This window comes from Excalfactoria chinensis, chromosome Z (genome assembly GCF_039878825.1).
Source record: "Excalfactoria chinensis isolate bCotChi1 chromosome Z, bCotChi1.hap2, whole genome shotgun sequence".
Taxonomy (NCBI): domain Eukaryota; kingdom Metazoa; phylum Chordata; class Aves; order Galliformes; family Phasianidae; genus Excalfactoria; species Excalfactoria chinensis.
In genome coordinates this window covers 52644028-52659372 of record NC_092857.1, presented here as the reverse complement: position 1 = coordinate 52659372, position 15345 = coordinate 52644028, and the positions used below count along the sequence as shown (strand labels likewise).

At 40.5% G+C, this 15345-nt stretch overlaps 1 protein-coding gene across 2 annotated transcripts in view; it reads left to right on the top strand.

Moving 5' to 3' along the window:
* The first annotated feature begins 1130 nt into the window (after window positions 1–1130).
* The window catches only part of SYK (spleen associated tyrosine kinase), a 62173-nt gene continuing 47958 nt past the window's right edge, over window positions 1131–15345 (top strand). For both annotated transcript variants that reach the window (XM_072358849.1, XM_072358848.1), the window contains exons 1-3: window positions 1131–1255; window positions 11307–11759; window positions 12335–12495. In XM_072358849.1, the coding sequence (XP_072214950.1) occupies window positions 11346–11759; window positions 12335–12495 (575 nt within the window). In that variant the 5' untranslated portion in view covers window positions 1131–1255; window positions 11307–11345. The remainder of the gene's footprint in view (window positions 1256–11306; window positions 11760–12334; window positions 12496–15345) is intronic.

Below are 15345 nucleotides of genomic sequence, written 5' to 3'. Positions count from 1 at the left end.
ATATCAGCTGCTGCGGAAAGTTAACTCCACCCTTACCAGGTCAAGTACTCTTGCTCACATATAATTAAAAGTCATGAAACATTTTTTTCCCACCAATTTAAGAAGAAACTTCTACTTAAAATTTGTTCATAGCACAGTAATGACTTTCCAAAAGCCATTTCCTGTAGACTGTGCTCTACTTTTGGATGGTGTTAGGAAAAGAGCAGTGCCATCAAAAGCCCTCCAAGAACCAAGTTTTCTTAACACACGGGTAGTGCCAATTCAGAAATGTATCTGCACTTTGGCCATCAGACCAAAAGAAGGGACCTTCTCAACCGGTATGAAACACGAGGTTTTTGCCCTTTGGCAGCTCTGTTTAGTATAATGGATGTGGAAGGAGAACCAGTGCTTCCTCCCAGTGCCTCTTTCTTAAACAGTAAGCGGGCCCACTCACTGCAGCAATCATTTACTACAAGGGAGCAGGAAACAGACCTCGCTTCGTGTCAGCGCTGCTCATCATGGCACACAACACCATCATGCAGTGGCCATGCCTGAAGGAGAGGCATGGCTGCGGGTGCATCTGGGGTGCCATTCAATGCCAGCGGCAGCACATCCTGGAGAAACCTGTTGCTGTCTGTTGCTTGTGCAGACATCTGTAGTGGAGTTGACTCCCTGGTACATGGAGTCTTAGGGACGGGGTTTTCTTCAGCTCTCTTCCACACCAGGTGTAGTCTCTTCCACACCAGCAGCTGCTACAAAACGAGTAAATACCGTATATAGCACAAAGACCCTATGTTGTTTCAAATACAAACCGTTTTTGCTCCTCCAGAAGTAATTTTCTCACCAAAATACAAAAGTACCGAAATACATCAAATTTAAATGCTGACAATCAGCGGGTCTATTCATTTTCTCCCAAGAGACGACCACCCTTGCGGCCCTCTGCTTTCCCACTCACGCTGCCCCACGTTCACCTCACACCATCGGACACCGCGACACGCACTTCGGGGCGCTGCGGGTCGCACACCGCACACCCTCTTGGACGGACGGTCTGACGGGCCGGGGGCCGGAATTGCCCGAGGGAGGGAGCAGAGGGCCGACAGTTCGTTGAGGAAGTGGCCGCGGCTGCGAGAGAAAACGAGGAAGCGGCGGCTCTCGCAACGCCTAACTCGGGCACAGCTCCGCTGTCGGCTTAGCCGCGCCGCTCTGCTTGCTCCCAGGAGCGGCAGGAGCCGCCGGTGGGCGGCAGTAGGCAGTGAGCGGAGGAGCCGCGGCAGCGGTGAGTGGAGACCACGCCGGGCGGGGGGGAGAGCTGCCAACAACGGGAGGGGTGGGCCGCCAACAACGGGAGGGGTGGGCCGGGGTCTGCCAGCCGCCTCCGGTAACGAGAGCGGGATGCGGGGAGCGGCTCAGCGGCGGGGCTCGCTCCGGGAAAGGAGTGGCAAGCTTTACCCGGAGAGCGGCGAGCAAATGTACCAATCTGCTGAGGCAAGCCGGAACGTTCCGTCCTTCTGTAATAACATCGTTAGCCCGTCATTTGCGGAACTAGAATATGGAACTTAAATACAGAAAATATATAGATTTAGTCATGTTTTGATGTGCTGTGGAGTAGTTTTTAACAGCGTAAGATTTACACTAAAGTAATTGTCCGGCTTCTGAATGGTGCATAATATATCAAAGACTTGGCACCTGGGAAAATGGCTTTAAAAAAGAGCTTCTTTCTTATAAAAATTCTTGATTTTGTGTCTGTCAGAATAATCACAGAGCATTGCTAGAAGTGCTGAAAGTCCATACTAAAGGCACGATGGCTGACTTGCTGCTGATCATTTCAGTGTTGGGCAGTCTTCTGTAGCTCTGTACTATGTGCAGTTTGTGCTAGAGTTCATCGGGTGTGGGTGTAGTAATGCTACCCTGGGCAGAGCTGGATGCTGCTTTCTTTGGGTGATGCTGACCCCACCAGAGGTGATGGAGACACAATTTGGCCAGAATACATGAAGTATTGCAGAGTAATTCCATTTTAAAACAAAACTATTCAATCTAAGGGAATGAACAGCTTGTAACTTTTTTGATGTTCTTTTCAGTTGGGCTTCTTTTATACTCTTTTTTTTATCCAAAGAAGTTTAGAATTCTCAATTCTTTGGGCTGAATCTGCAGCTTAATCCACAGGCACAGCTATCTGGTTCAAGTGACTATCAGCCTTTTAAGCTCTGTGCTACTACAGGCTTGGAGGCCATGAGCAGAAGCAGAGCAGAATACGTTGAGGCAGCCCAGTTAGAGGAACTGTGTCTTTTTTTCATCCCTCTGTTGAACATTCAGTGATAGAGACAAATAAGGAAGTTTGAATGCTCTTTATTTCTGACAGTTTTCCTGTGGGGGAGAAATGTTATAGTTTGGCAAAGACTTTGAACTAAAAGGTTTGGAATCACTGAACGTGCCCCAAAATGTAAGTAATTGCTTCAGATTTCAAATGTACATGAAATAACTGCAAAACCCCATGAGAAACTGTTGAAGTGTTCTTGGTTTGCTGCCTTTAGAAAATATTAAGTCCATTAAGTCCATAAGTGGTGAACAGTGCTGCTTTTCCATTTTGAAAGAAGAGCAGAATTAGATCTGAAGTTGCAGGAAGACAAAACCAGAAATTCGATTTTAGAAGGAACTAGCAGGTTACGCTGGAAACTAAACTGCATTTTAGAGCACCGATGGTAAAACTAAAAGCTGGATTTAAGCACCCTAATATCAAAAAATATAACATAGACATGTTACCATACACTTCTGTCTTTTTTGTGTGTGTGTATGTTACAACAGAGACTTGAGAAATCACTACTGAAATGTATGTTGTGTTCAGAGTTCATGGGATTGCAATCAAAGTTGTTTTTTTTATATATTCAGCTTTAATTCATTTTGCTTTATGCTTTTTCTTTACTCAATATTTAGCAAAAAACAAACAACAAACCCCACAGTAAATTGGCTGACATTCCTAATTAGAATACTGTGACTGTCAGCAATTGTGTTTGTGTCTGTATCCATGGCAGAAAGGTACTAGGTGGTGGTGTCCATTTTTCAGCTTTATGGACTCTTGGATCAGCGGTTCGATACCTGTTTTGTGCACACCAGTTACGTGTTAAGCTCCAGGATAAAATGGCCGAAAAGGGGAACATGTATGGTTTTGTATTGTAATTATAAGGAGTGCAGTGCATATCTTTGCATGTGAGTAACAATTACAGAAAGATCATTCCAGTCAGCTATTTAAAATCCTTTCTTTTGTACTTAAAGATGAGTGTGTACTTGTGTGATCTTCTGCATTGGGGTGAATGTACTTGTGCCATTAAGACTATGCACGACTCCAGTCTGAGCACAGTGGTTCTCTTTAAAGGCTCAAGATAATCTTGTGAACATGAGAAATGTAGTTCAGTCTTAAGAGTGAAAACTTATCACATTGCATGCATTTGCAGGATTATCTTAATTTCTAATTTGGAGAAAATACCATTTTATTGTAAGGAAACAGTTTTGTTTTGCTTACATTTGTAAAATAAGAAAGTCTTGTAGGAGGAAGCATTGGTAGCTTGTTTTCTGACATTTTAGTTGGCATTTCTAGGAAAGTTTTATCAGGGACATGTTCCTAATACTTTCAACAGAAGAGTGGAATACTAGGACAGGATAATTGGTACTTGTTAACATTTGATATCTGCCTTAGAGAAGTAAAATAAAAGTGTGTTGCTTTATCTTTACATTCCAAAACCAAAATTAGTTCAGAATTTCCTGTCTCTGTATGTACAGTGACTAAGTGACCACTTCTTTAAATGAGTTTGTTGAAAGGAAAGAAAGGGAAAAATATTTTGAGACTGGTTGAGCTTCAGTTTTCATCTTGTAGGGACTGCTAGGTATCTGCCACCTCTCTGTACCAGGTAACAGAACAACTTCAAATGTAGTTAGTATTAGAACTTAAATAGCCAGAATGCATAAATGTAATAGAGTATTATTTTCTGTGGTTTCACTATCACTTAGTTTGTAACTAGCTGATGGTGGTATGTATTAATTTGAACAGTGAGGACTACCCTGCCTTTCCTCTTGCTTTGTCCTAAGTTGCTCTGGAACAGTGTTCCTCAAGAGAAGTATGGAATGTGTAATTCAGTGTCCTGAATATGTCCAGCAACTTTTCCACCTTCCAAAATGCAAGAAGATGATGCAAGGAATCTTTCAGAGTTGATTCTCAGTAGAGGTAAACTCAGAAGTGCTAAAAGCTTTTATAAAAAAGTAGGACTAAAGTACTGGATGTTAATTCAGCCTTGTGGAGTAAATCCTAGGCTGAAGATAGAGCTGCAGTTGTAAGAATTACAGTTGTGCTCGGAGATGCAGAGAATACGTACAAGGAAAATTGGTGTAAAATTATCTAAATATCTTTCTCATTGTAAAATTGGTGTAAAATTATCTAAATATCTTTCCCATTGTAAATTAAATAAAAACAGAGTTTGTCTATTTTTTAAAGAAATACTTTAGAATTATTGTATTCAGCAAGAGATTCATTAAAATAAGTGAAAGGTCATCAGTGCTCATCACTGAATACATCAGCCACAGCCGTGCTACACCCACCGTCTTAGATAGTCTTTTTCTTATATTTTTTCCCTTTCTTTGGACAAGATAATGAAATAGTGGGAAAATAAAAAGTATACTTTTTTTTTTTTTTTTTTTTTTTTTTTCTCTTTAAATCCACAGCCCTTAGAACACACAAAATCCAGTGCATTTTCTTATAGTTAAAGTTGGGGCATCAGAGTGCAAAATTAGACTGTGAGATGCCAGAGGTAGTGTGATAAAATGGGTGCTGCTGCTGATCACTGAGTGTGAAGTTCTCCTTCTAAAAATAGTTCAGATTTCAGAATTGGCTCTACAAATTTCAGAGAAGTTAACCTTAGCTTGAATAGTGCTTTTTGGTTTTTTTAAAGAAACTTTTTATTTTTGGTAGGGCAGAATGAAAAGGTGTTTTCTTTATTTGGGTCTGGAAATTTGCTATAAGGACTTGTTTTCTTTTCAGGCTCTTTAAAATATCTTGTACAGCAAAATTTTAACTGAAAAACAGTTTCTGACATTTTGCTTGAAAAGAATATAAAAAAGCAAGCTTGTAAGTGTTTGAAACATGTTTATGGATAAGTTTTTTCTCTGGGAAACTCAGCCCAAATTTGATAAGTTGAATCAAGACAACCAGTTTGCTGTGTGTAAAAACAAAAGCAGCTGTTGCAAGGTGAAGGACACCAATACCTGAAACTTTAAGACAAAACAACATTAATGCAGCCTATCTCTGACATAGAGTGTCAGACTTTACATCTGCTTTTCAAAGAATACACATGATTTTCATGATATTTTGTTCAAAAGTTGGTAAAGCCAATCAGATGTTTAAGTGCACCCTCTTTGACAGATGGTCTGACAGGCTGGGGGCCGGAATTGCCACGGCAGAGGGGGGAAATGTCAACAGTTTGTTGAGGAAGTGGCTGTGGCTATAAGAGAACTGTATTTGGAAACTGGATAATGGGATTAGCCATTCCCTTTTGAATTGGGGAATCATTTTGCAAACTTCTGAGTATTATGTTACATAACATTGTTATGACCAATTCTGGTCATGCACACATCAGGACAGCCCCAGAACCAAAGTGAACAGTGAGGCAGGTGACATTGGGTGAATATTCTATCCTCAGGATTCACAAGGAAACCACCTGCTGCTTTAAGTTAGCTTAACTTTGTGACCATCTGCATCCAGTGAGCGTAAAGGTTGGGGTGGTACAGCTAGGACTCCTGAAGAAAGAGGGGGGAAGAGTGCACTCAATACACTGAAGCCTTCCCTCTGCAAAGGATGGTAGTCTGTCGTAGTAACCACCACTCTGGACTGTTTAGCAGTGTAACCATTGACAGTGCACATCATGAACGAAGAAGCCTGACTACAGCCTATTTTTTTCCCAGTGATAAACGTGCCTTATCAAGAGTACTTCACTGGTCCAGGTGCTGCAAATAGTCTTCCTCCAGAGGAAGGAGAGAACCCTTGTCTCTCTCTGCATAACACTTCTTGTGAGAAGTGAGGTGACACATCTTCCAAGTGATTGTTTGCTAGCTAAAAGGGATTCCTGCTCCTCAGGAGACTGGACTGCTAGTTCACTGACATGATAATTGGTAGCATTTGCATTTTTTCTGCATAGCTTGCCTTTCTAGATCTGTGCTGGTGGAAACTATTTCTGGAAAGCCCTTCCTTTGATCTAGGTCCTAATTAGAAAATTGTTCAGTAATTTTGCTTAAGAAACCAGTCTTTAATGTTAGCTAGTGTATGTTAGCAGTGTAAGCTAGTATCAGATCATCCCTCGCTCTCCCTTTCAAAAAGAAAGAAGAGACAAAAGAGGAGAGGGGAAGAAAGAAGAGGGGATAGAGGAGGGAAGTGGAGAGGATACATTTCTTTTGTTCCATCTAATTTTTTAACAATGACTATCTTCTGAAAATGATGTTTTTCTTCAGAGGGATGTACTGTTTATCAGCTGATGCTAAGAGAACTCCCAAGAAATCTAAACTAAGTCAGGGATTGTGCAGGTACACACATCAAAGGCCTCATCCTTCTGAAAGAAATCAGTCTTGTACTGTTACGATGGTAAAACAAATTCACAATATCAACAGCTGTGTGATCAGAGCAGCAGCTTTTATTTATTTATTTGTTTATTTACCTTTCTGTTTTGGTTAAACACTGTTATTAGTAGAGTGTTCTGGTAGATTTGCTTCTCTTGGTAAATCTATGAAAAGCAACTGGCAGTAGCGAACCTTGAAAACAGATTTTGGAGTCATTTTTAGAGAAAATTTGGTAACATCTTGACGTGCCTTGGTTTTACAGGGCTTTCTTTTTCATAACTGTTCTGCTGTAGCAGTCTTCCATAAAAATAGTGTATTTCATCTGGAAATTTGCTATACTGACATCCTTAATGTCACTCTGCGATTGAACCTGAAAATAGCCAGGCCATTGGTCTCGCAGTTCCAGTTATTTTTACATTTCTTGCAAGTAGACTGGTATTTTTGTTCTGCATGTTCTCACTGACTTTCTAAGTTGATTTTAAAGCTCTATCAAGAAGCAGTGGTAGCTGCTATAGTATATAAAAAAGGTTTTACTTTTTGCTTTTCTGCAGGTGCTTTAAATTAAGCAATAACAGAGAAGATCTTCTTGTACTAAAGTTAACTCAGCTTGCTTATCCTGAAGTATTCAGAAATAGCTTCAGGCTCCCTAAATAGGCTTTTTTAACTGCATCCCTGCCCAGGATTTTTTTTGTCAGCACTGGGGAGGGAGAGTTCTCTCTGTACCCAGTGAGGTGGCTTAATGTGTACTAATCGAAGGAAACTACTGTACCTAAAAGGGAGCAGGCTTCCAGACAAATGAAACTACTTGTTCTAAGACAGAAATGCTTGCTGTGACAGGAGGAACCATTAGCTAAATGCAGTAGTTGAAACTGTGACGCAATAAGAGTTCACTGGGAAAGAAGACAAGGGAAGCAAGAATAGTAGAGAACAGTGAGGAAGGGAAAGGAAATGTTGATTTTATTTTATTTGTTTTTTTTTTTTTTTTGTTTCTTCTTTCTCTTTTCTAAAGAAAAACAAAATGTTTATCTGTTTACATGTCTGCAAAAAATCGACAGTTTATACTGCAAGAAAAAAAAGGAAGTAATTCACAAATGTCTCCCAGTAACTTCTTAAAGCACTTTAAAAGATTTTTAGAGAAAAATTATGAAATGTGTGAAGTTCATCAGGTATAGGAATCTGAAAAGGAAAGTGTCGTGGAGCAGAAAAAATATGCCTAACATCTGTGGAAATGTAATATTTTTGAGAAATGACTGTCTGTTCCCTAATTGCAGAAGCTCATAGAAAGCTCCAAAAGACACTTCATGACCACCAGAGCGAATTTCACTTCATTTGTTTGTTTAAAATTTGTACGGAGAACCTAAGAAACCAATGGATACTATACAACTGTTGTAGTATTTTTTATTAGCATGTCTTCCCCTTATAAATGCACACTATATACTTATAAAGTACACTAACAGTGCTACCAAGTCAAGTATGATTTCCTCAGGAAATATTTCAGTAGCTATACAGCCTGCAATGATCAGATAATATCAGAATGTCAGATGTCATTTTGAAAAATTTTAAGGCCATTCCCACGTGTTCCAGTGTTGATAAAAACATACACCTAGCCATCACAATGGTGAGGGAGGAGCAGGGACCAATTCCAGCCTCAGCGTGTGAATGAGGAATGTGCAGGTGAGGAGCTCCAGGAGCACAACACATCTCTGATTTGACTGGGCAGCTTCCAGTTTCAACTGCCTTTCTACAGGTGGTCCAGTGCTGTGCTGTCCAAAGCTGCAGCTACACCTGTCACAGATATGCTTAAATATTTTCAAATATGATAGGTGGGCTACAGCAGTGCCAGAACAGCAGCGTGACTCTCAGCATTGACTGGTTTCCCAAGTATGTAGTGAGGTTTCTGGGCCAACACTTAAACTGCCACTGAATGTGCTGATTTAACACCTGTGTTTTCCGTATGTGAGATGAGGAGTTCAGTTTAACTTAGCATGACTGCGCACACTACCTGTTTGTAATGTGGATTTGAACATCTTTTAGAAGGAGTGAAGAAATCTTAGCCAGAGGCTGTTGGTCCTATTACTTTGCATGCCCATTGCTTCTGCTTAAGGTATTTGTTGTGACTTCCAGATTTTTCAACATTTGTTGAAGAGTCAGCAACACTCAGCAGATGCTTGAAGTAAAACACAGCAGAATCAAATTGAATTTTAACTTGCATAGCCCTTGTGTCAGGATCAAGATCTTCAGGAGCTTTTTTTCTTGCTGTTTTATTTTCTGTTACGTACTTATTCCTAAGTTCTTTATCCATTTTAGAGATGGAGTTGCTAGCATAAAGTATTTGAAGTTTGAAACTGATAGTACCGAGAAATGAACTTCCTTGAAATACTCCCATGAAAATAAGTTCAAACAGATGCAGAGGGTAGTGGCATTTTTTTATGTAGGAACTGTATATTCACTACAGTGTTATTAATGTGCTGTGCCTTTCTTTGAATGCAGATGACACAGAATTATTGGGGCACTTTCTCCAAATTGGCTGTATAGTGCTAGTGAAGAGCCAGCACAAATTATGCTGCATAATGTTTCTGTGTCTACCTCACCGCCAGTCACCTCGCTACCAACCTGCCACTGCAAATGTCCTGTACTCTCAGGATAATATATGGCAGCTGTGCCCAGTATCTCAGCTGCTTCTGCTGCTGGGTTCAGTAGAGATTCATACTGGATAGAGAGCCATCCTTGGCTGCTCAGACTGGGGTGGCTTGCACAGCAGGGATGGAGCTGTCAACATGGCCTGTGTTCAGAGCAGCTGGACACAGTTCTTCAGGACCTGCCAGTTGGCAGCTGGTCATGGCCTTGGAGAGCCAATGCCTGGTTCTGGGAAGTGAGAGACTGGGTATGTGCAAGGGAGATGCTTATACACTGCTGGAAAGTGCTCTTCAGAGGAGACTGGGGTTTGGTTCTGGAAGAACTCTTGCTCTGAAAACTAACAGGATATTTATTGGACACAGAGTTCAAAAACGCATGGTTCCCAGAACCTCCAGGATGATGAAGTATAGCAGAGCCATCAGGTCAGTGTGGTACTCCCTTGCTTTCAGCAGATATAGCTCCTGAGAAGCATGGGGTTCAGGGGCCTGCCAGAAGGTGGCATTTGCAGGCCTCAGTGCTGTGTGACACCCTCAATGCTTGGCGAGGTGCTGCACGTCCCCTCCTTCTGGCTGAGGTATGGAGGGCTGGGGACTGTCTGTGCACATTGTCGTGCTGCTGTAGAGATCTGCTGTGCACTCTCTTGCTGGGGTACTTACTGATGGTATTAGTAGCTTTAGGTTGTGAAATCCCCAGCAGAAAAGTCTTCAGGGTATAAAGCTGCTATATTCCTTATCTTATAAATTGAATAGATCGGTTGCAAGGGCTGTTCAAAGACCTTCAAGACCAGTTGCCTAAGCACTTCAGGACCAAACAAAAGCTTAAGCACATTAACGGGGACACTGTCAAAATGCCTCCTGCACACTGACATGTATGGGGCATCAGCCTCCTCTATTCCCATGCAACATATGGCAGCAAAGGTGCTGTCTGAGTTAATGGTATTGACATGCAAGTGTGTATCAAGGAAAAGTGTGTCACTGAATTCCTCCATATAGAAATAATAGCACTCCATTACATCCATTGACTCTTGCTGAATGTTTGTAGAGACTAAACAGTGGATGTGACTGTGTTGATGTGGTCGGTGGTTTGTTTCAACAGTGGCAACAGTGACACTTGTTCACATCTGCTGGTGCATATTTTTACAATCACAGCACGTAGGCTTTTGTTCATTGATGCTGAAAATGCTTTGCTAATGGTGGTGACTATTTTGGTAAACAGTATTTTGTAGCTGAGAATTTGCTCTATCAAGTAGTGTTATTGTGCTCTTTATACATGTTTTTCCATGAAAATAAATAGGAGACAGTTGCACACTCAGCAAACTGAGTGATCTTAACGTATACTTGCATTTTTTTATCCTGATTCTATGGACTTCTGTCTTGTTTCTCTAACATCCTGCCATTTTATTTTAATTGTGAAGGGTGTACTGGTGCTGCAGCTAGATCCTGAACAGCAACTGAAACAGCAGCTGAGCTTCTCATTCTTTTGTCAGCCTTTATTCAGCCTTTATTCAGAGTAAAGGAAGATGGGAAGACAGATTAACAGTAACACAAATAAAACCAATAAGTATTTTCAACATTAATGTCCTTGATTATTGTACTTTGTATACATACATTTTTTCTTAGTGTACGTGCACTGGAAAAAAAGAATATAAGACATGCAGCGATCTTGTAAAGACGGAGAAACAGCAGTCTTTTTCTATAGGACAGTACCTAGCTGTCCAGGCAGTGTAAGCATATCTTAGGGTTTAATAAAGGTAAGTTTCTCTGATGGCGGTGATTGAGATTGAGGTAACTCAAGGGAACACAAGAAACAAGTACAGTACTCTTGTAGCTAGAGTTCTGTAGAGACTCTGTGTGTCTTTTTCAGAAATACATAATTGTAAGAGATTTCTTTAACTGTTAAATTAATAATAAAAGAATTTAAGCTATTTATATTGTCTTCAGTACTCCTCAGAGATACCGAACTTCATTCTTTTCTGTATTTTTGTTGTGTTTCTTTATATTATTCCAATATAAGCAATTAGAAATGAAAGCTGTTCAAGATTACACTATCGCATTAATAACTTCTAGTGATGCTCATGTTTCCTTTTTTCATTTCAGGCATTAAACATTAATTGACTACTTGGAAAGGAAAAAATCATGGCTTCCAACATGGCTAGCCCTGCTAACCATTTGCCATATTTCTTTGGCAATATTACACGCGAGGAAGCTGAGGAGTATTTGATGCAAGGAGGAATGAGTGATGGACTATACCTTCTTCGCCAAAGCCGGAACTACCTAGGGGGCTTTGCATTATCCTTGGCCTATGGAAGGAAGGTTCATCATTACACAATTGAGAGAGAGCTGAGTGGGACATATGCTATTGCAGGAGGCAAATCACATGCAAGTCCTGCTGAACTCATTAACTATCATTCAGAGGAAGCAGATGGCCTTATCTGTCTACTGAGAAAATCTTTCAATCGACCACCAGGCGTTGAGCCCAAAACAGGGCCCTTTGAAGATTTAAAAGAGAACCTCATCAGAGAGTATGTCAAACAAACGTGGAATCTGCAGGTAAATCCAGGTGAATTTGCCATAAAGTGGACCTCAAGGCAGCCTAGAGCTTCCTCACTAAGGGACAGTAGAGGCTGCTGCTAATCACTCTTCTGTGATTACAGTGGCAGGACCCACCAAGGGAACAGCATGGAGCTGCATCATAGGAGGGTCTGGTTGGGTTCTTCACCAGAGGGTGATAGGACACTGGAACAGGCACCCCAGAACAGAGGTCATGGCACCAAGCTGCCAGAGCTGGAGCAGTGATTGGACACCACTCTCAGAGATACAATTTGATATCTCAGGGATATTAAGTATACCTAGCTATGTCAGACTATCTTTTCAGTTGATATACTGATGTCTTAAGTTACTCATTTCTTTCTCAGAGATAAAGGAAAAATCCCAGCTTTGTGATGTTTAACTTGCTCTACTGTATTTTGTCTTTCAGTATCTGTGTAGCAACTAGTATTTTTCTTCACATAAAATAAATACGTGCATGTTTTAGGTGTCCCAAAAGCAGTACAACACTGGGGTTATATCTGTACATTTTCTACTGCAGAAGACAGTTAGAATGTCTTATTATTTTACCACTCCAGGGTCATGCTCTTGAACAAGCTATAATTAGCCAAAAGCCTCAGCTGGAGAAACTGATTGCCACTACAGCCCATGAGAAGATGCCTTGGTTCCATGGGAGGATCTCCCGGGAAGAGTCAGAGCACCGTATCCTCATTGGGGCAAGAAACAATGGAAAATTTTTGTGAGTGTTTTCCTGCATTGCTATTGTTTGTCACTAGCACCATTAAATAGTTCACTTGAATGAACAGTAAGTGAGAGTATGCCCAAAGAGGTGGCTTATTCCCAGCTGCCTGCCAAGTTAAGCCACAAGTACTAAGTGGCTGTGGTGAGTTAACCTTAGCCCACCAAGTTGCTCTCACAATCTGCCACTGCAGCTGGATGGGGAGTCAGAAAAGAGGATTGAAAAACTTGTTGGTCAACATGAGAGAAAACTGGGAAACTGTTTACCAGTTCTTGGAGAAAACTGATTTATTACACATTAAAATTTGGATAGTAAATAACAAAGACAAAAGCATAAACCACCCTGAGAACACTCCCCCTTCCATTTTCACAAGCTCATCTTCACTCCTTCATGCCCAACTCCTCTTCCCACCAGAAAGCACAGGGTCTGGGGTTATGGTCATTCTGCAATAGTTTCCTTCTGATGCTCCGTTCTTCTCACACTTCCTGCTGCAATGTGGGCTCTTGGCAGACTGCAGTTCCTTCTTGAGCCATCCTCCTGCTTAAGAGGGCTACACTTTGTGCAGCTGAGGGGACAAGCCGTGCCCTTGGGGTGTCTCACAGGGCTAGCTGTAACTAGTTACAGGTCAGTACTAGCCTTCACCTGCCCGCGGGTGATCTGGCCTCCATGAGAGACGCTTTTCATCTAACCTTAAGACTTCTGTAGCTGTGTCACTACAAGATTATTAATCCAAATACAAACAGTAATTATGGAAATACTTGAAAAGATTTCTGATTGCCTTTCAAAATGTCCAAAATAGCGTCGTAAGTCTAGAGCCACCACTTATTCAAGCTCCTGGAAGAGTTCTGAGCTAACTGTATAATATAATATATTAATATAATGCTAAAGAATTTTCAAAGGTCTTTTCAAAGTTTTTGTCATGCCTGAAGAGTCACAGAAGTAAATGCTTATTTGAATGCTGTAGAGTTTGTTTTCAAATCCACATATAGAAACCATGACATGACATGATGATGATATTGCATAAAATTAGAAGATGTGCCCACTTCCTCCAAAAAGAACACTTGTGAAAAAGATTGCTGCAAAATTTGGAAGAAAGCTTACAGCATCAGAACGGAAAGTAAATACAGCATCCCTGAAATGATCTGAAGAGCAACTGAAAGTAGAGGATTTAAATTAAGTTTCAAACCTCTGTTGGCTTCTTTAGCATTACTTTTCATGCTGTATAGGACTCTAGTTCTTATCAGAGTTTTGATAAGCTATATGTATTTTTTTTTTTTTTCATTCAGCCTTATCTGGTAGAAGGCATAATTATAGAACACGGTGATCAGCATTATCTGGGTGATCATGGATAATATCATTAGTGCTATTATTAATAATGTTAGTATTATCCATGTGAGTACATCTGTGTGTGAACTAGTAGAAAAATGATCTAAATTTTGCCAGCAGGTATAGACTAGCAGTGTAAGAAATACTAGCTTTCCCTGCAATTACAATTCCAGTACAGCATGAGATGCTTTTGGCATGTCTTTGTCATTCATAGTGAGAACTTCAGTTGTACATGTTCTTGTTTATGTGTTAAGAATCAAAAATTCTGAAGCTGAAGGAAGATAAATGATATTCAGAAATACTGTTAAACATAAAAGCTCATCCTTAAGGAAAATGTGGCTAAGACATTACACAATTAGCAGTTTACCCTCCATAAAACTTTTATATCAGTCCATAGCCATATGTAATTCATATAATATGTGAAAAGTTAAACATTATTTTAGTGTCATAAAACTGTCTTTAATATGTAACTAGACATTCAAAAACATACAAGACCAGTGTAGACCATGAAAATGTCTGATAGCATTACTCTTAATGGCATCTCATGACCTCTAGGGACCAAGCTGCCTCTAAAAAGTCACGGCAGTCAACACTGTTATCACTGTTCTGAAATAAGTTCTCAAGTGCAGTTATCTGTAAGAGCTCACTTCTGTTTTGTCTGATCAAGTCTGTGTTAGTGGTACCTGTAGCTTTTTGTATTTGTGTTACTCTTAATATCTTCAAGACATTTACCACTAAGGGGCAGATGATCTAGGTGGGCCTTTATCAGAACTTGTAAAGTATTCTTTTCAGTGCATCTATTCTTATTATGTTTGTATCCACAATTAGAACTGGACATGGTTGGAATCAGACAAGATGAAAATAATACTAGTAAACATGACCTTAATTCAGGGACGCTAATTAAAGATTAAGTTTCTTTTTGAGATGCCAAGCAGTTGCTAGGCTTAGATAGTTACAGAAATTTTATAGGATAAATGACAAAATACCAACTATTAACCAAGCTCCTGGAGGTGTTTGTAGTTCCTTCCACATCAACGGAAGAGCTCTTGGGAAGAGCTGTTCATTTGCCTTCAATTAGGTACATCGGTGGATGCCCATTGCAAACCATTGTGACCGGACTGAGACTTCTCAGGGCAAACTCTATGTTACTTGCTTCAGGAACACAGTGGATCAGAGGTATAAGGAAAATATGTGATACCTGACTGAAATAGTTGTAGTAAGAAAAGTCAGATGCAGTTTTAGAAGAAAGCTATTTAGTAGGGCTTAAGGGCAGTATAGTGTATTTTGTTGTGAGAAAAATAGACTGTGGTGATGCAGTCCTGCTTGCCAAGTTGTTCCATCACTTTGCAGAAAATCTCAGTAGTCTCAGAAGGAAATAAAGTTTTGCATTCCATTTTCAATAACAACAACCTGTGGCTGATCTAGCTCTTAAATGTTGTAGTATGCTGACATCAGAAGGCTGCTCATTGTTCCTGCCTATAGCAGGAGGGTTGGAACTAGATGATCACTTCCAATGCAAACCAT